This window comes from Aquila chrysaetos, chromosome 6 (genome assembly GCF_900496995.4).
Source record: "Aquila chrysaetos chrysaetos chromosome 6, bAquChr1.4, whole genome shotgun sequence".
NCBI lineage: Eukaryota > Metazoa > Chordata > Aves > Accipitriformes > Accipitridae > Aquila > Aquila chrysaetos.
Window position 1 is genome coordinate 21,512,877 of NC_044009.1, and position 20,907 is coordinate 21,533,783.

The following is a 20,907-nucleotide window of genomic DNA, read 5'->3' on the forward strand; positions in this document are numbered from 1 at the left end:
AATTATTTTCCATCCCATTGTAAATCCAGCATTTGTTTACTTTTTAAAAGCAGTTTCCAAGATTTAACACTAGACTGCAACTTAGCAGGTTACATTTCACAAGTGATCTCTCTTCTATCTTTGCTTATCTAGAATGTTGTCTATTACTAATTTAACTGCAAGATGTCTCTGTCACAACTATCTGAAGATATACACATAGATGAACATTACAATCACTTCAGCTGTGAATAATTTCTTGGATCATGGTTTATTATACCACAGACACATTCAAGCTCAGCGTTCTGCCATTTTCAGGACTAACTAGAAAGGCCTGCCAGACCCAGCTGGGTAATACACAAAGTCTGCTTAGATTCACTGCAAACATTCCTCTTACTGGGATCCTGAGAGGCCTTGATGCAAAGATATCCAACTCATCTGAGATTCAGAACTATCAAACTCTGCACAACTCAGTCTACCACATCATGTGTGGTCTCAGAGCTTGCAGAGATATCTCTACCATGCTCCCCAGAATCCATATGTGGTGTCTTCAATTATCTACGGCATTCTCCACTACCCTGGATAAGAGAACTGACTGTTCAAAAAGATAAATATTCAGGAATGCAATCAGAATATTAAGAAAAACAAAGAAGAACAACACTAGAATCTCCAACAAGAACTCTAAGGACTGGTTTGAGAACTGTTGCTTTGTATGTTTCAAGTACTACTCATGCCTTGTGTTTGGTATTTTATCAAATGAAAATGTTTCTGAGCTTACAGAATATAACAAAGTTACCTTCAAACCACACTGGAGCGTAGGTCTATGGTTTCTCAAAGTAACTTAGCACCTATTTAATACAGTTCCTTTTCCTTCTGTCATAGCATCTGAAAGCTGTGAACACACTAAGCAAGCAATTTCTGCATTTCCTTTTCTTTTTTTTTTTTTTTTTTACCTTGTTGCCAACTGTGGGTGGTACCTGAATGACAATGTGGGACAAAGAAGTATAGTCCTGAAGTTTCAGTATTACAACCTTAAAAAAAAAAAAGAAAGGAAAAAAAGGGGAAAAAAAGAAAAAGAAAAAGAAAGAAAGAAAGATAAAAGCTATTACTGAACACACCCCTTCGTTTGCCCCTTGCCAGTTCCCAGATGTCCACCTCTTGTATTCCCAAGGAAAGGGTACAACTGCATGTTCCAATGCTGTAAATAGAACAGATCCTTCTCCCATGACATGCAACTACCCCACAAAGCACCTCTCCCTCCTACAAGTTATGTACAATACTTACCTTGGTGGTTGGAAGTAACTCAGCTCTCCAGGATAAATCAGTAGCTTCCAGGCTGTAAAAATTCATGCACATTAAAGGATGAGCATATTCATTATGCAGACACTACGTTATGACAGTGGATTAATATACCAGCTTTTCTCTCTCTCTAAATGGATTCACATGATTTTAAATTGAGAACAAGTTTGGGTCTACTGCAGTTAGCTACCATAGTAATTTATCAAACTATAATCATTTCAGATATTGCAAATCTTGTTTTTGCAAAAACAAGTTAAGCAAAGCACTAACTCTGTCATACACAAAACATTCAGCAGTTGTTAGCCATACAACTTCAGACACAATGAAAACTCTTATTGAGCTAAAACAGCACTGGCATTGAATTAACACAGTTTTATTAGCATTTTTTAAATGTCAAAAGTACCAATTTTTCCTATGGGAATATCTAAAACATACCATATAAAATAAAAAAAATTGTTAGCTGCTGCAAAGTTTGCAGCAGTTCTAAAATGGTGTGTACCTATATTAAGTTAACATACTGAACTGCAACACATTCATTCAGTCATTTTAAGTTATGATTTTTAGAATACCAAGATACTTCTATTTCTCTAAATAGTGTTACAAGACCTCAGGACACAGTCCACAGCAAAACCACTATTATTGGATGACATTTTAGGTAGCTGTCCTGAACTAGGCTAACCTGCACTTGATGCTGATCAAAGGTTATACAAAGGAGTAACAGCCAGCTTCTCCTTGGATTAGGAAAAATAATTATGACATCTGGCTATCAGCTGGAGGCAAGACTCTGTGGCTATACACCTCAGCACAGATCCCAGAAGAGATAAATACTGTGCTAGCTCAATTCCACCTGGAAGCTTCCCCTAATCTGAAGGGTAGATTGAATTTACTCTGAGGTTACTTTGCAAATGTGAGCTAAGCCAGTGTTTTAAATCCATTTTGTAACGATTGTAATGACCTGATTCAAATATTCACTAAATCACCCACATTTCTAAATATTTTTCATATGACAATAGTGATTTTGGAATAAGAAAAAAAATAAGAGATGCTTCAATCCACTCTTCTGAAGGCTCTGAGTGACACTTGATGTCTTCTGTCATAGGATGCTAAAGAGATGCTACAAAACACACAATTTAGGACTCCAGCACAGCATGTAGTGTCCACAAGAGAGCAACAAGAGCAACTTTCCACTGCTAGGAAGGTCAAAAAAACAGCTTAAAGAAGAAAAAGTTCACCTATTTTAATCTGTATTCATGCAGTAATTTTGAGAAAACCTATTCTTTCCTGTTTTCTTGGTAATACAGGAAGCATGAATTATTCACAGTAAGAATTTTACTTTTCTTCCCAATCTCTTCCTTCCTAAAGAGGAGGATATTTTATATGCTTTAATTTCAAATATAGCCTCACAAGATCCATCTGAATAAAGAACAGGAACTGTTTATACTCACCACGTTGATGAATTACTGTTCATACAGCCATAAATCCAGCTACTTGTGTCCTGTAAAGTCAATACCATAAAATAGTACATTACCTATGTGTGATAGTACTTATAAATATATTAAAAATAGCAATTCTTTACTCCAAACAATGCAGGAGTTAATGCTGATAATGTTCTCCAAAATTTCTACATGCTAACTGTTTCAGTGCACCAGATGTCAGCAACTAAAAATCCTCTGATAGCAGAGCCTTTGTGCAATTAACTTAATAAAATGAGGAAAACTTCCATCTTCATCTCACTCCTTTTCTATTAAGTGTGTCTGCAGCAATCACTATAGTGACCAAACTCTCATAAGGATGTCAAATGCCAAAGTGTAAAAGCAAAGATGATGATAAAAACAGTCTCAGATTTCCTCAATTATTTAAAATAAAAGATATCCACCAACTTTTTTTTGCTTTATTTCACAATGAAGTCAGACTTCTGTGTTAACAGCAAGTGATATCCTCCATTAAAAGTCTGATATCATAATCGTGGAATTACAAGGATGGAAAGATGAAGCATAAAAGGTGGGGGTTTCTAGGAACCATTTTAAATAACTTTTGTGCCACCTTTTGTAGTTATGAATCAATACGTTTTCTAAAAATGAATACAGGTTAAGCAAACAAATTTTCATGATTTCTCTTACAAAAAATATCTGCCTTACATATGATGTAAAAATCAATTTTATTAGAGTTTAATCTTTACTAACTAAAAGAAACATCTCAAGGTACTATCCTAAGTAGTTGAGGAATACCGTAGCTTTTTAATGTTCTACTGCTCCCCCCCTTGAGCATTTAAGTGTTCTGAAGTGATAGCACCATGACGCAAGTATCTCGGACATTGTTCTGTACCTCCTCCTCCTCAAGCAGTAATAGTCCTAACTTTAAGATATTGTAACAAAGGCAAAAGTTACCCTATTAAAGCACAACTAAGATCACAACAAATGTGTAAATACCGAACGTGCTACTGGGAAGGACAATTAGACAGCACAGAGAATATACAATCTTTTTTCACAATGGTGAACCTCTTCTTTGGTAAGGGGAGGAATGGCAACAGGCAGGCATGATGGAACGGGAAAGCATCTCAATTCTCTTGCCACTAATCTAAAATACTTGTGTAATTGTGAAAAGCATATTTATCCATCTCCAGTTTGCCAAGAGACTACATTCATTCCTTTCAAAAAAATATTTTTAAAAAATTTAAAAAACATTTTGGCTCAATTTATGTGTCTTGAGCTAAAAATACAGGAAATGCACATTATCGCCTCTCCTCTCAATTGAGGAGACAACTGAGAAGGTACTGTTTTCTCATCTAGCTTCCATTCACTTCCACTGCTTAGTGGAAGATCTCTGTAGGCTTTCAGGATCACTTATATTTTATTACGGGAAAGCAAACCTATAAAAAACTTTCCCAAATTAGAAGTATGGCTGAATCCTGGCAGCACTAAAAATAACTCCTTCATTCAAAACCATCAATATGGAACTGCACTAAATTAAAGGAGAAAGTAATCTGGGGCTAACCATCAGAGAGTCAAAAATAATTTGAGGTTCAGGTGGCATTGAAGGTTTCAGATCTTGAACACTAACTGTGACAAGCTAAAACAGGAAGTACGTCTGACACAATGTGTTAGGCTGTGAATGTAAATGGATGTCAGTAATTACAACAACTCTTCATTAAACTGCCTTAAAACTGCAGCAAATCTAAATTTAAAAAATGCAGCTTTATAAACAAACTCCAGACATTAAAGAAGTCTCACCAACATACTGTTTTCACAGTAAACATGACTGTATGATTTTCTGTGGCTCGCAAGAGGAAATGTGAAATATTTTCCATCAGAATCCTTAAAAGAAAAAAAAATTGCTCATTAGTAAAAAAAAAAAAAAAAGACATAAAAACACAATGAGAAAAAAACATTACTTACATTGTAAACTGAATAAGTCCATTTTGAGGCTTTGACTGGAATCCACATGAAGGCTCCTAAAAATAAATGTTTTTATAAGCCACACTGCAGGAACAATTATCCTTATCTCCAAAGTCTTATCTTTTACTTATTGCAAAGGTCTTATATCTTACCTGTAAATGGCCGTAAACTTTATAAGCTTTAATCAACACTCAGGATTGCTACTGCTTAGAATTACATGCAACACTTATCATCAGTTACACGGGAAATGGCAAAACCCTAGGATCCAATTACTACATATTAATTGTAAAATGAAAACCCTATGGATCTTGAAACAAAGCTCTCAAGGCAACAAAACAAATAAGAATTATACTAATGTAATTACAGGGTGACTGATTAAAGCTGAGGCAACATTAGAAACAGCCCCAATCTTTGTTCCTGTCAGCCTTTTAAGAAAACTAATACAGAAACTTGTGTAGAAGCAAGTCAACAATGAAGTGAATAACATGTACAAGAAAATAGTAGCAGTTTAAAGATATGTCTGGAGAAAAAAAGTAAGAATAATGAAGAGATCAGAGATGCAAACAATGCAAATTATCACGCAAGAAGATTAATATCTTTCTCCTATGTAACTAGAGTAACAAGTTCATCACAGAAATTTAGCTAAGTGTCAAGAGGTCACCACAAACAGGACCATGCAAACATGAAGTCCAATTTAAACACTTTCCTCCTTATTGCTAAAAACTGATCCCAAAAAAGGCAAACAAACAATCAGTTCCACAACCTCTTTGGGCACCTGTTCTAGTGTTTGCCCACTCTCCTGGTGAAGTATTTTTTCCTAATATCTAATTGGAATGTCTTTTGTTGTAACTGGACTCTACTGCCTATTGTGTTATCACTGTGCATCCCTGAGAAAAATCTAGCTTCGCCTTCTCTCCAATCTTTCATTAGGTAGTTGAAGACAGCAACAGGATCCCCCTCAGCATTCTCTTTAGGGTGAAGCAAAACCAGCTCACTCAGCCTCTCTCCCCCATGTCCTATGCCCCAGGAGCTAGCCATTTTGGTGGTCCTCTGCTTCAGTATATGTCAATGCCTAAATGCCTTCTTATAGCAGGGTGGCCAAAACTGGACACCAAAGTTCAAGCTACTTTAGTTCTTCTGCAATAGATTACATTAAGAAAACTCATGAAATAAAATGGTTTTCATAAAATGGTTCAGCCAACTTCAGCAAAACTAGAAATACAGCTGTGCCCTGCAAAAGTTCTGTTTAGTTCCCAAGACTCTATGCAGTCAAAATTTCTCACCTTTAACTATGCATTCTTAGCAGCTACAAGGAAACCATTAGTGTGCAGACAATTTTATCCTGCCATGTCATGGAAAAAAAAAGTCACTGATGAAGCAGATCTGAATATTCAGGATTTCCAGGAGTAGCACAAAACTAACACAATGGCTCTACAACACCGATACCATCCTTCCTGTAAGCATGGGATGTAAGCTTAGATTAGCATTTAGACTGCATTTTGACATCCAGCTATTCCTAATTTCTGAGATTGTCTACTGGACACCCTGGTATAAATATGACTCCTGCTCATCCCCCAGAATCTAAGCTATATAAAAGTGACAGATTTTAGCTCCTACCCCTTTTAACCTATTTAGTGCTGAAAACACACAAAAGCTGATAGTTTAGGTCTGTAAACCATATATCATTTTAGCAATATCTGAAGAAGGACAAAATGTATTCTAGAAGTTTGTTAGTGAGAAGATTAACTATGAACAAAGGAGTATCACTGAATCCTGTTCAAAAGAAAACTGCTGCACACCTGTGAGTTCCGTAAAATCTTCAGGGTTTTCCTCAAATGTCTTTGCAGGGTGTCTCACAAAGTGGTGATGCAGTACAGACATTCTCTTCTTTGGATCCTCAGTTATCTAAAAAAGGAGCAGATTGTCAAATTTTATTTTACCTATTTGTGTGATTTACAATCATTACATGATCATAGCTAGCAATACAGTTATGGGATGAGAGGCAGGAGATATTGTTAGAAGACATGGTACACTTTCTATTCTAAATTCAATAATCTGAACAAATAAAGTGCCATCAATGGTCAATCATTGCAGTACAGAAAATCTACATGTTATAAAGCATAGCTAAAACTTTTAGTTTTGTATCCTTGCCTACTCTTAACACAAGCAAAACATTCTATTAAACTTTCTTTATAGACACACATCCATTCTTTCTGAAATAACACTTACGTTTAGGACAATTCTCCCATTTATATTTACTAGTCTGAGTTAACAAATCCAGCTTACTACATCTCATCTTAGTATTTCAAACATCCACATAGCTGTAGAGCTACACTGGGATTCACGTTTTGTGGGTTTTGGGTTGTTTTCCAAAATCACATTTCCAGGACTAATTTTCCTCTATTCAGCTTTTCAAAATTGTGGCCATTACTACTGATTTCTGAAAAGTTTTACCCACCAGCACACTGTCAGTCAACTCCAGAACTGTACCCCTTTTTGTCTCTCTACATCCCATGTTAAAGTCAGTACACCTAAGGAACTAGAGAAGTCTGCCCCAAACAGCCTCAAAAAACACACCTGGAAGCTTCCCACTTTTATGTCTGGGGCTCTGCTCTTTTGTATTTACAACCTCTTGGACCTTAATTCCAATTCATGTTTATTGCTGCATAACATTTCAGAAAGAGAACAGAGTACAATGGGAGATTTCTCCAACAGTTTTCAAAAAGTAAGATGTGGGATATTTATTTAGAAAAGCAATAAACAATGGTAGCTGGAGGTAAACAAATACACTAGTATTTTACTTGCATTCTGTTTTTGTAAGTGCTATTTGCAAAAGAACACCACAAATGCTTGCTGGCCACTGTGACAACACATGGGGAAGTTTGAGAAGTAGTATGTCTGAGTTAAACTATCCCAGTTTTCACCCTTTGTATACTAGTCAGAGAAGGCATCTCAAACACGCATTAAGAGGTCACATTCAAAGCTGCACAGCTAGCAAAATTTGTTTATCCTGGTGCAAGGTCAACTAAACCTGCTGCATTATGGAAGAAAAGTTCAGTCCACACTCCAGCTATCAATATACTCCAGCAGTCAATAATAAAAACTGAGTTAATACCTAATTATTTCTGACACGTTGGTTGAACAACACAAAGCCACGGGATTTTTCAGTGGCTGGTACAAAACGGCAACAATTTTCTCAGCATGACTTAAAATAATCAAAAGGAGTTTCCTGTATAATAGGCAATAGAGTAATATTTGTCCTAATTAAGTATTCAGGGATGGAAGAAGAAAGTGTGATGGGGAAATATACAGGAGATCACATATACAAACCTGCCTTGTATTTTCATCTATGAGATCAAAAAAAGCTCTAATGGTAGCCAGGATCAATTCTTTGCACCTAGAAGACAGAATAAGTAAAAGTAAATCTAGAAAGGAGATATCCAGGGCAATAAAAATGGTCAGAAGAGACATTATAATAATATTATGCTGAAGTTAAATTATTGTGTCCTGTGATAATAGTAGAGAACAGAGGGATGCACAGTCAGTCAATTAACCTTTGTTCCATTAGCTTACCACACTATGGAGAGATGGTCTGTTGAGGCCCAAGCTCTAGGCACAGCTGAGCTCTGTTTGGGGAAGGAAAAAGTTAAGATTTTGTTAGCATTCAACATTGTAAAATTCTAAGCAAGCCTTTCGTCTCCTTATTTAAACATATTTGCACAATTATTAAAAAGAATAGCATTTATCTTTAGAGTTTCAGGGACTAAGGTACAATAGAATGACTTCTTCAATCAAAAATCTTACAAGTGCTGAAGCACTTGTAAAACAGGACTTGTAAAACAAAATGACCAAATTATCTATGTTAGATAGCAGAGACTAATGGTGAAAAGTCAAATAATGGTGTGGAGGAAACTTACCAAAAATTTCTTCAAAGACTGCTTCTATGACTAATCTTACTATTTTAATAAGTGATGCTGGCACACAAGAATAGATTCATGCCAATGAAAGGTGCTGCTGAAAAATCAAGGGCATCCTCAACAGAACGAAGCATCAGAACACCATGCAGAAAGAACTGGGCAGTTTGAAGCTATTCATTTGTATAAGTGTATTACATGTATTGTATTTTAGGGACTAATAATATCAAAAACACCTCCCATAAATGGAGCTCATCACCTAGTTGTACAACTTGATTCAAGTAAAGTATGAACTATTAATGCATTACAGTTGGGAAGAAAAAAGCAAACCAAACCACAAAAAAACAACCCACAAAACAAAACAAACCCCAAAACCTACAAACCAAAAACCAAGAAAACTTGAGAAAGAATTGGTACCACTACATGTGAGATCTCATGCAAAATTCTGGTCACCAACACTCAAGAGAAATGAAAGTAGAGCAGATGGAGAGAATGGTTACTAGGACAAAGGGAATGCAGAGTTAATCTTCTTAGCCTAGCAGAATCAGAGCTGAGACTATTTATAGACAGCTTGTTGTACAACGGACAGGGAGGTAAACACCAAGGGAATGACAACTATTTCGGATTACATTTCGAGTTGATGTCAGAACAAACACATTTAAAAACTGTCTTGTGCTATAAATGGAAGTTGGAAATTACAAATTTTCTCCCTACTGGGGAGTGTTTTCCAGCTTCTTCCATGTAGGGAACAGGTTGATGGTGGGGGGATGGAATGACAAACCTAACTACTTTATGATGTCTCTTGATTAATTTTGGAAGGAGATAGATTCCTGCAAAAGCAGAAGACTGGACTTGATGATCCAGTACATCCTTTCTATTCCTAAATTCTCTGAAAAACAATGAATACAAAAAGAAGGCTCCAAGCCAGAGCTCTCTTTTTCATAATCAAACGAGCAGTCTACTTCTATACTGCACGTCTGTCAGTCTCCATATACACATCTCTTGCAAAAATGCAGGAAAATAAAACCTGAGTTCTGGAACTGAAAAGGTGCAAGAAGGTGGTGAGAAGAAACAGTACCAAGTGGTAGATGATTCAAATAAACCGCAACACATACTCTTCCAGTGGACACTCATTTATACTACATCAACCGTTTATGATTTTATAACCGTACACTATCTACTTCATGTTTTCACAGGTAGTATTTTCATATTTAGTTATACTATGCTGCACATATAGACTATAATTAGACATTGATACATGCGTTACATAAAAAGCTATCTAACATAGCTCCATGCAAAACCAAAAAAATAGTTTGCTTTTTTACCACAACAGATAAGGCACTGTCATGTTGACTCAATCTTGGTAGAAAAGCCAGTCCTGAACGAACTTGGTAATCTCTGAATCCTCCCGCCACAGAAAGGGTAGTTAAATTTCTTAAATCTTGGGCTTTTAGAATCCAATGATTGTTTACAGCTGTATAAAAATCTATAAAATATATTAAAATCAATCACAATTTCCCCATAAGTCTATTTGATATACAAAAAAAGCTAGAGAAACATTTAACTAAACGTTTCTGTAAGCCCCCCTAGAGGCATTCAAGCTCTGATTATCACTTTTGATTCATATAAGGAAGGAAAATTATTGTTTTAACGCCAAGGAAGTAGCAGTTGGGAAAGACAGATACACCTACACTTTCTGTATCAGCTGAGCACATATATTGTTAAAGTAGCGAACCATAGGTTTATTTGAAGGACAGCCAGAAACAGTCAGGAAGGAAGAAGCATTGCATTGCAATCAATTGTAGGAGCGAGAATTAATTTGATCTACTGTGCTTGTATTGAGAAGCTAAAGGTAATCCATTCCTCTCAGGAGCCACAGAGAATAATGAAAATAAATGTCTGTTTCCTTTCCTTCACCAATTCCCTCAATATCTACATATAGCAGCACAATTACCACTGAGCACATATTTCATCATTATAGCATAGTAAAATCTAGCTTTTCAAGAAGTGTATAGTACGTGCATAATGATTATACTTCATTTTTTTATTCCACAGTTATTTAGGTGAGCAGAACATATGACCTATCTTTTGTGTGAATATATTATATAAAATATATAATTATATCTATATTTAATATTCTCACCCCCTCAACCTTTGGGCATGACAAACATTAAATTTAGCAACTTCTACAGAAATAACACTATTTAGGCAATTCATTTGATAAAGAAAGCCATTACAGAGGTCAAGTTTTACAAAAAAGAAAGAAAAAAAATGTCATTCACTGAAGAGCTTACAAATTTAGTAACGTGCTCTGCAACTTACTAAAATTACAAATTATTGAGAGCTCCAGGCCCTGCATGGAAGCTAAAGTCCACACAACGCATTTTATATGACACTTTACTTTCTCTCAGTATCCTAGCACTCTCAAACAACCACCTGAGTAACAAAGGAATAGATTAATTACAGTAAACAAAACAGCACATTTTGGTGTTGATTTGCAAGAATCTCACCTATTAACGCTTGAGAGGATCAATAAAGAAATACAATGTAATTAGATAACCTGCAATACTTACCAGTAAGATATTTGTCTAAAGGCATTACAGGTGCAACATGAGGCGTGGCTTGTGTAATGAGGAGATTTATAAGTCCAGGCTTAAAATTCTTCAGAGTAAGCAATGCTCTTGCAACAAGACCACCCATGGAATGACCTACTATTGCAACACTGGTTGGTGCAAATTCTCGATCCTTGAGCAAAGAGCAAAGGGTAATTAGACACATCAAAAGTATCTTTGACATTGAACTATGGTTATCAGTTATACTTTTTTTTTTCCCCCAAATTAACTTATGTCCTCCCAAGGATAACATTAAACTTGTATCAACTTGACAAGTTTACAAAATGAATATAAATTCAGTTGCTATCTCAAAAAATGTGCTTAACATGAAGTTTCCAGCTCAAAAGGAAATATTATATAGCCTGTGTGAGCATAAGAAACTTAAGCTTATTTTAATTTCTGAGACTCTTAGGGACATAGGACATCAAAGAACTTTCCCAGAGAAAAGAGGATGTAAGGTGATGCTATACTAATACTTTAATAAGCTAGGGAAAGTGTATGTGTCTACTACAAAAAAGCATACAGTGTGCATGGAAGTTTTTATTTAGAAACACAATATAGGACCTAACCAAAGCTCTAGGATTGTCACAAGCATTAAAAAAAAAAAATCTATTAAAGAGCAGCAATTCCCTATTGTACTACTATCACATTCAATTATCTACACACATTATAAAGTCTCCCTCCCTTATTTATCATTCTTCAGTTTTCCAGCAGAAAACACAGCCCAGAATTCCATTCCCAAATGCAAGTACATTATTCAGCATATGTTGCTACTTACCCTGTACAACTTAAGAATTACTTTTATGCATTCATGCACAAACTTGGTCTGTCGTTGCAGACTACCACCATACAATGCAACCAACTCCTCATTAAAGTTGACACTGAAGAAATTAAAATGATACTTGAAGTCAACATCTTCTGCTTTTCTAAGTGCAATGGAGCCAAGAGAACGTACTAGGAAAAGAAACCACATCAATTAGAACAGTCTAATAGTCACTGCTTAGCACCATCATTAGCAGACAAACACATAAATATATAACCTATTAAGAAACAAACATTATCTTAAATCCATTGTTCATCTCAAGTCATTTATAAAAGTAAAAAAAGGTGAAAAAGACATCCAAAAGCAAATAATCTCTCTTCTAATATGCAATCACACTTGCTTTACAAAAACAGATTTGAAGATATAAATAATTAGAGCAAAAGTATCAACCAGTCACTGTCAGAACTGAATTGTAAAATGAGAAAAGTAGTAATTATTTCCTATTTTTGTAAGAATCCCTCTGATAAAAAAATATTAGTAAACATATCATAACAAGAGCTTACAGAAGAATGTGGAAAAGAACAAACCTGATTAGAAGAAAAGAAAGTCTGGAATAAGCTACCAAGAGCTGCATGCTATGCTTATGGCAGTTAACCATGCAACCTAGCTTACTGCTGACTAACGAGATATTTTATATCAAAACCAAATTTGTACAAGATCAAGGATTATGTTCCTCCACCTGAGGACTGCTCTTCTTATCTCATTTGCATCTCCTTACTGCCACCAGGACAAGAAAGCAAAACGAGCATTCTTGACTTCAACTCTAGAGGCATTGCTACTGCTAGGCTTTCCTAAAATTCCTTTGAAGAGCATCAACTGTAGGACAATATTCCCCATACATATCTTGGTGGTATTTGGGGATTGGAAAACCAAACCCTAAAGGACACTTTTCTGCCTAAAATCTCGAGGGAGAAAAATGTTCTGTTTACAAGGTCTTGCTGCTGACCTGTCTTCTCTGTCTAACCTCAGCTGCTGTTTATTACAGCCTTCTGAGTGCAGAATTGTCCCTGAGTTTCCATGGAGACATGGCAGCATGGAACAGTAATGGCTGCAAATAAAAAAGCATGGTAGAGAAAGAAGAAAATAAAAGAGAAAGTCCCAGAAGTAAGTATATAAAATAACTAATGATCACCAGAAAGGTCTGCCCAAATCCGGCACACAGAAGCAAGATTCTTCTAGAGTGCAACAGTTTCAGAGATCTGCAGCCTGCAAAATCCTCCTTCTCGGAAAAGTTTGCTATAGAAATTAATGTATCAAACAAATTTCAGCAAAGCTTATGCAATGGGAAAATAATATTTATGAAATACTTTATATGTTCAAACACCCAAACAGATATTATCAGCATGATGAAAATTATAAATCTAATCTGTAGTCAATCATTTCACCAATTCTATCCAAAGCTAATAAGCAATAAAAACACCTTCAAAATGGTTTGAAAAGACCTAAAAAGTATTTAAAAGATAAAGTTGTGATAAGACACTTGATATCTTGTAGGTCATGATAAAAGCAACAAGAATATTGCCAAAGATCATAAGGCAAGTGTGTGACAGATTCCTAAATAGAACTCAGGACCTTAGTTCTCCCAAACTCTGGTTCATTCCCAACAATTAAACCAGACCACCATCTTTTACTCAAAGTCTGAATTTTGTACATTTTAAAAGGTTCATTTTAGTGCCCATGGAAGATGACGAATTAACATGTTTCAAAAGTCCCTGTAACACATCAAAACCTCCTGAAAGGAGGTTGTAGCAAGGTAGGTGTCAGTCTCTTCTTCCAAGTAAGAAGTGATAGGACGAGAGGAAACAGCTTCAAGTTGCACCAGGGAAGGTTTAGATTGGATATTAGGAAAAATTTCTTCACCAAAAGGGTTGTCACGCATTGGAACATGCTGTGGTAGAGTCACCAGCCCTGGAGGTATTAAAAAGACGTGTAGATGTGGTGCTTAGGGACATGGTTTAGTGGTGGATTTGGTAGTGCTAGGTTAACAGTTGAACTCAATGATCTTAAAGGTCCTTTCCAACCTAAATGATTCTATGAAAATAACAAGCCCAGCAAAGGTAGCAGCAGCACTTCTGTCTTCATCGCTCAGCAAATATGAACATATTTTAAACAAGTATGAAAATAACAATAGCAACAGCTTCTCTGCTCATCTACGTATCAGAATGAAAGTGTGTTATCCACAATAAAGTCTGAATGAAATATGAATTTTCATAAATTCCATAATAAAACAAGAACTATTCTGAGCCACTGATTAAGGCAGAACAATTTATTTTAACAAAAATTTTGAAAAATGCACATATGACTTATTGGCAGTCTTCCTAAATCGATTTCTCAAAGAATAAATATTTAAATATTTACTGATCTTAAGTAGCACATTATATCCACAGCATGTAGTACTTCTACTCACCTAGTTTAGGTTTTTCTTCAGATACTTCCTTTTGACTACTAACATGCCCTGGAAGTACCATTATTTCCTGCATAGTCATGTACTGCCATGTTTTTAGAGACAGCAGTAATTCACAGATTTGCAATACTTTATGCACAATTACAAAAGTCCATATGGCATCTCTCATAATCATTATGTTCGTAATCTTCTTTGGATACTATTCTGCCTGCAAGTCTGTATGGGTTTTCTGAAAGTACGAGTTGGTAAAATATTTTACTTTGTTATAAGCTAAGTGAGTATGTTCTCAAAGAAAATAACTTAGTAAAGGTATTCTGAAATCAGATAATTTAATCATTAAGTTTAGTGCAAATATAAGGAAAAATTATCACAGTAAGACATTAGGGTTTAGATTGTAGTGGTTTTCCCCATACATACATATCAATTTTGCTAGCATCGTAAGAGTGTTACTAGCTGTTTCAAAGCACATTTTAGAGAACAAAAATAACGGTCCTGACAACCTAGCCTGGAAGGAATACTGGATACTTGAATAAACACTTAAGCACAATACTTCATGTTCATCAAACTACTAACTTTGGTATTTACAATGAAAAATAAAAATACTTTAAAACTATTACTTCTTTTCATTTGGAGCCTAGCAACGTAAGAGGGAATAACCTGGAAAACAAAAGCAGGCTATGTGTAAAGTGGGAAGATGATGCTAAGGAAGAACACCACTACGTAAAGAAGTGTGAAGTAATGAAACTAGAGGGCAAGCCACAAGATGATGCTTATTTATATAGCACATAATTACTTCACATCACTGATGGTAGCTTGTTCAGTTTCTTCTATTCAAATTCAGGTCTTGTTTTATTTGGCATAACTGGATTAAATGTTATTCAAATCAAAACCAACTAGAAGTTTGCAATCAAAAATACAGCAAGGGTGCAGTGCTGCCATAGCATCGCATAAACTGTACCGTTTCTGGCTTTCAAAAGTTAAAATCTCACTCCAGGAAACTATTATAGCTCAACTGTTCAACTGATTTCAAACAAAAATAAGGTATTTTGACTGCTTGAATTAACCATGGACTAACAAGGACGTCTACATCATAAGACGATCAATCATTATGACTCTTCTTGATATTATTTCAAACAGAAAACTTCTTGCCACTAACTAATGCATAAATATGACAGCTCTTTGTAAACATACCTATAACTTAGCTAAACACTTACCTTGTTTGTAGCTGCCAGCATTCCCAGGAAGAAAGAGAACTGGAATTCCTGTCAATAGGAGATTTTTGTTTTCTTCAGCATAGTTCCCTTCCCCATAGAGATAGAGCTCGTATGCTGGGTATCGTCTGGCTGTTTTCTTAGGTAATTTTATTTTCTGTTGCAAAGTTAAAAAGAAAGCAAATACCTTGTTTATATTATTGCAAACAAGAAAATATAGTGGCTATCCAGTAATTTAAATGATCTGGCTTATGTTGTATGTATTGTTTTAAAGTACAGTCTGAAGAATACAGAATGAAAAACTGGGTTTTGCTTTAAAAAAATAATTTAAAATAAAGTATCAAGTATTTTGTTTAAGTAGGTATTACTGTGCATAATGAGTGGCTGCAGTTACTTACTTGAAACAGTTATTAACTTTAACTGGCTTTGAAACAAACTGCAAATGAATGCAATTATGTATCTTTTAAAGTTGTATATTTGTAAAGTAAATCTAGCTGTATACTACAGGGGAGAAAAGGGGGTAGGGAAAAAAAAAAAAAAAAAAGGCATGTCAAAACCCAACCACTTCTCCCACAACATGAGAATTTGAGACCAGAAACTGGGGCACGTGAGTGATCCTAATTATTCCTAATGCACCTGTATGGTTTTGGAATCCCTTCCAATACCATGTAACTCAGAACAAGTATGTGCTACTGCACCTGATACCAAAGCTACATCTGGAGAACAGGGTTATGCAGGTGACTGTCAGATGACAACTATTATGTCAGGGTAAATTACAGATGTGGAGTGAATTCTCTTAGGTGATTTTTACAGAAATGTAACCTGCAATGTGAATTTAAACAATAGTAGTAACCACCTTAATATGGCTCGTCAGAAAAAATAAACCCATAATACTCTGGGGCCTTGTTCTATTATTGTTTTCAGAGTTGGTTTTGTGGCCTAGTGACAAACAACCTGGTTTTGTAACAACTCGGGATCCAATTTACACAGTGAATTGTCATCTTAAAGAAGGCCATATTTCTTGTGTTAAAACAAAAAAGCAAACAACTAACCACCTAACCCATCACATAACTTATTCACAGGATTACACATTCCTAAAGAGAAAAGAACAAAATCTCTTGGAACTTGAGGACTAGATGATGATTAAGTCTTAGATCAGTAAGTTATGACTCTTAGAGCCATATGACACTGCTTTAAACCCAATAAGTAGTAAGCAAGAAAACATTTAATTAACTCCTACACGGAGGTTGGTTGGTTTATAATTTTGAGTTTCTAAGGTACAGATTTTTCAAATTTCTATGAATGCGAATACACTTGTTCTACCATTTGATTACTTATGTTACGACAATTCAGAAACAAATAAATAAGATAATTAAAACATAAATTTCTTAAGGTGTAATTTATATTTTAAGGAAACACTTTATTTTACAGAATAAGGTCAAAACTAAACTCAGTTTTGCATCAGAAATCTTCTCTAAAGTCTCCCTTAATTGCTTTCTTGAAACAAGCATCTCTGTTTCAGACATTTCAGTTGTTTCTCTCAACTGCATCTACAGTAAAGGCAATTTAGCTTTAATTCCCTGCCCACACACACTCTTTTCCTTCCCCTGTTCTTCCCTGTCTCTCCTCAGCTAAAGAGTATTTCCTTTCCCCCTTAGCCTTCAAATTGTTGGCCATATTGGTTATTTGCAACCTCTTCTTATGATGTTTGATACATATATTTAAAATTTATATTTGATTAAAATATATATTTATATATATTATAATATTGTTTATTATAAAAAAATACACACAGAGAGACTGTGTTTAACTCCTTCACTGTGAACAAAAAAGCTTAAGCTTTGTTCAGGGCTTATGTCTTCAGATCATACTTTCAATGTTCTTTACCATTTCTCCATCATCTCACCTTTCTAACTTCACTGACCATACTGTCCCTTTCTTATTCCTTTCTACTGCTCCTTTTTCAAAGGCTTTCAAAATTATGTGAAAAAAAACTTAATCAATTTCTATTACTAAACTAAGAGTGCCATCAAGATATTTTTATATGACTTCCTGACAGATCAAATCAACTGTTCTTCCACAGTATCTTCCTGGTTCATTGTCTTTTCAGAAACTTTTACAGGACATAAAATTAACAAGCTGCCCTTCTTTGGGTCAATGTCAAAAACAAAACACTACACAATCCATGATAATTGTACTACCAAAATATTGGGGGGCTTCGGTAAATCACCATGCTCAAATATTATAACAAAATGGCAACGTGTAACTCTAAAGGAAAACAGACGTTCAAGTTCCATGACAGTGGTTTTAAATTCTGAATTCCCAAGACATTGGTTATATAATTGGTTGTAATGAACTACAGAAACTTTTTACAATGTCAGTGCAGGCTTCATTTTTCACCCTGGTTCCCAGAGAAGTTAGGCTTATGTGAAAAAGTCCTCATTACTAACTTCCAAATGTCTCACCAAGCTTAGCTGAACAGGACAAGGGTAGGATAAATTCAAATACTACAATTCTACAACTCATGCAAAAACAGATGGTTAAGTACAAAAAAAGAAAAAAAAATACCCAAACCAATTCCATTACTTAATATTAGCTTGACTGTGAGCTAACCTCCACTGTCAGGCACAAAAGAAATGAAACTTCTTATGTTTAATTGCTTAAATATTTATTTGTTTTGTAATGTGATACCCAATCCGGAAGGGCAGGACAGGTACCATTCACCTAAAATTTCTACCCTGTGGTTTCCTACCAATGCCAGCATTAGAAATGAAACAAACAACCCCTCCAACAATAAGGAGGTACTTGTATAATGCCTTTACAAACCCAGACAAATTAATAATTTCTCCCTCCCTTCCCAGAAGTACTGTTTTCCACACAGTAAAAGTGATTATTCAGGGAAAATTCCGAAAGGCAATACAGCCAGCTGCAACGTGCATCTCCTGCATGGAATTACTGCTTACCCTTAAGCCTTGCATCTGTTAACAGCACAACACTTACCTAAAGATGCTTAGAATTTAAGCCCTGACATAATGAGTAAACACAAAAGATGTGTGGTGGCAGATGAGAATTTCAGGCAACCACCAATAACATCACACATGTTCTCTTTTGTAGTCTAACACGACTATGTCAAAGTTAGCAAATGAAGGTTAATAGATCTAAAAATTAACTTTCTGCTTCATTACCAATTTAGGTACTAAGGTTTTGCTTTAAGATCGTCTTTACTATGCAAGACAGCTTGCAACCTACTTCAGAATAGAATACTATTTAGAATACTTCATATTTTTTCCAACATAGATTATATCCTAGATAATGCTAAATGAATGTTTAGGAGCCAACAAATTATGCTTTGGGATGCTTTTAATAGGACAGAAAGTCCTGTAGTAAGAACTACTATTAAAAAGAGAAATTGTTTTCTAACAACTGCATGCAGTATTAGCATTGAACCTACATATACTCACATATTTACATCCTCCCACTATTAAGCCATAACGCTATGTCTGGAAAACAACAGTTCCATCAGCAGTCCTCTCTCTCAAACTGATCCACGGTTTTCAAAGAGGTTTCTAAAAGGTTTCGTTAGCAAAGCGAGAGGGACTTCAGACAGATTTACACGTTCTTCCGTACATTGTGGGGCATGCCACCTACAAAGTTGTCACCGAGAAGGCTTTGCACTACTGTTGACTAGCTTGAGAAATACACTCATATTTGAATCTGTTATTCACTTTTTTGACACATTAGTTGCTTCGCACACTGTAAATTCACAAAAAGGACCAAGAAGTACAAGACAACCTCCTGGGCACTAACAGTGCTATGAGCGGAGGACCTGGCCCAGCCCCTCTTCCTTTGCAAAAGCACGGATGAGCTTTCGACCGGTTTTACCAGGACCACAAGTAACTACAGGCATTTAATTTCAGGCTAGAAAATTGGACGCTTTTCTATTAATTTTCTTTTGTACAGGTGGCGGTACGAAACACCTCGCTATTTTACAGGTAGGCAACTCTTCCTTTCTGTAGCCATCCAAGGTGCACCATTACAGGGTGCAGCGGAAGCAGCGCATTTAGCCAAACACACCGACCTCTCAAAGAAGCCAAAGCTGGTTTTGCCCCACGTCTAGCCTGCCGCTCCGCAGAGGCCGCCTCAGGAAGCGCCAAGTTAGCCAACCCAAAAGTTACGGGAGCGGCCAGGAGTCGCCTGCGCGGCGGTTCTCCCGCGGCGGAGGGCGTTCGGGGCTGTCCTCCTTTCCCTCTCGCAGGGGAGAGGAGGGAAGCCACCGGGAGGGCTGCGCCTCAGGCAAGCGGCCGCCGGCCGCGGCGATGCGGGCGGCGACGCCCCAACGGCCGCCGGGCGGCGCGAGGCCGGCGCGGGGCCGCCGCACCCCGCCCAGCGGCGGCGCCCCGGGACCGGCGGGTTCCCACCTGTTGCACCGCCGCCCGCTCCCCCGGCGCCTCTCCGCCGCCGCACTCACCAGATACTCGGGGTACTCGTACATGTAGGTCATGCTGCACCGGTTCTCCTCGTAGAGGAAGAGCACGTCCCGCACCCCTAGCAGCACCAGCGCCGCCAGCGCCCCGTAGAAGACCGCCGCTAACGCGGGCAGCCGGCGGCCCGCCCGCCCCATCGCGCCCCGCCGCGCCGAGGTGCGGAGCGGAGCCCTCGTCCCCCCCCCCCGCCCCGCGGGCTCTCCGCGCACACAGGCACGGCGGGGCGGGGAGCGCCACCGCCCGGGAGGCGGGGCGGGCGGGCTGGCGCCACAACCTGGCCGGCGGCGGGAGGGGGGAGGGCCGCCGCCATATTGGGAAGGTCCGGCGCTTGGCTCGGCAGCCGCTCCGCCAGGCTGAGGAGGGTCCGTCCGCCATGTCGCGGGCGTGGGAGCCGTTACGGGGAGGTCGGGCTCCTACCTACGGGCTTCCCCCAGCCGGCAGCTTGCGGGGGGAAGGCGTGCCCGCCATGATAGGGAGGTCAAGTCATCGCGCTGCCGCTGCGGTGCGCCTGCTTAGCCGCGTCCGGCTCGCGCTGCTGCCGAAGGGGCGCCGGCCCGGGCTGAGGCCCGTGAGGAGACTCCTTCCCCTCGCCGCTTCCCTCAGCGGCTGGCCTGGCCTCCGGCGGCGCTGGCGGCTCGTCGGCGTTTGCGGACTCCAAAATGCCCCCTGGATGTCGGGGGGGCGCAGATTTACCCCCCCGCTGGCAAGGGCCGGGGGTGCCGACGGGAGCCGGGCCAGAGCCTCGCCCGGCACCCAGCGAGAGCGTACCGCCGGGGGACCGACCTCGCG

At 37.9% G+C, this 20,907-nt stretch overlaps 1 protein-coding gene across 5 annotated transcripts in view; it reads right to left on the bottom strand.

Moving 5' to 3' along the window:
- The window catches only part of PGAP1 (post-GPI attachment to proteins inositol deacylase 1), a 43,736-nt gene extending 23,418 nt beyond the window's left edge, over positions 1 to 20,318 (bottom strand). For all 5 annotated transcript variants that reach the window (XM_030017882.2, XM_030017881.1, XM_041124433.1 and 2 more), the window contains exons 1-13: positions 20,103 to 20,318; positions 15,638 to 15,791; positions 11,975 to 12,150; positions 11,158 to 11,329; positions 9,910 to 10,070; positions 8,244 to 8,296; positions 8,001 to 8,067; positions 6,470 to 6,575; positions 4,671 to 4,726; positions 4,506 to 4,589; positions 2,721 to 2,770; positions 1,261 to 1,312; positions 930 to 1,007 (exon numbers count right to left, since the gene is read on the bottom strand). In XM_030017882.2, the coding sequence (XP_029873742.1) occupies positions 930 to 1,007; positions 1,261 to 1,312; positions 2,721 to 2,770; positions 4,506 to 4,589; positions 4,671 to 4,726; positions 6,470 to 6,575; positions 8,001 to 8,067; positions 8,244 to 8,296; positions 9,910 to 10,070; positions 11,158 to 11,329; positions 11,975 to 12,150; positions 15,638 to 15,791; positions 20,103 to 20,255 (1,362 nt within the window). In that variant the 5' untranslated portion in view covers positions 20,256 to 20,318. The remainder of the gene's footprint in view (positions 1 to 929; positions 1,008 to 1,260; positions 1,313 to 2,720; positions 2,771 to 4,505; positions 4,590 to 4,670; positions 4,727 to 6,469; positions 6,576 to 8,000; positions 8,068 to 8,243; positions 8,297 to 9,909; positions 10,071 to 11,157; positions 11,330 to 11,974; positions 12,151 to 15,637; positions 15,792 to 20,102) is intronic.
- Between the last annotated feature and the right edge of the window lie 589 nt (positions 20,319 to 20,907).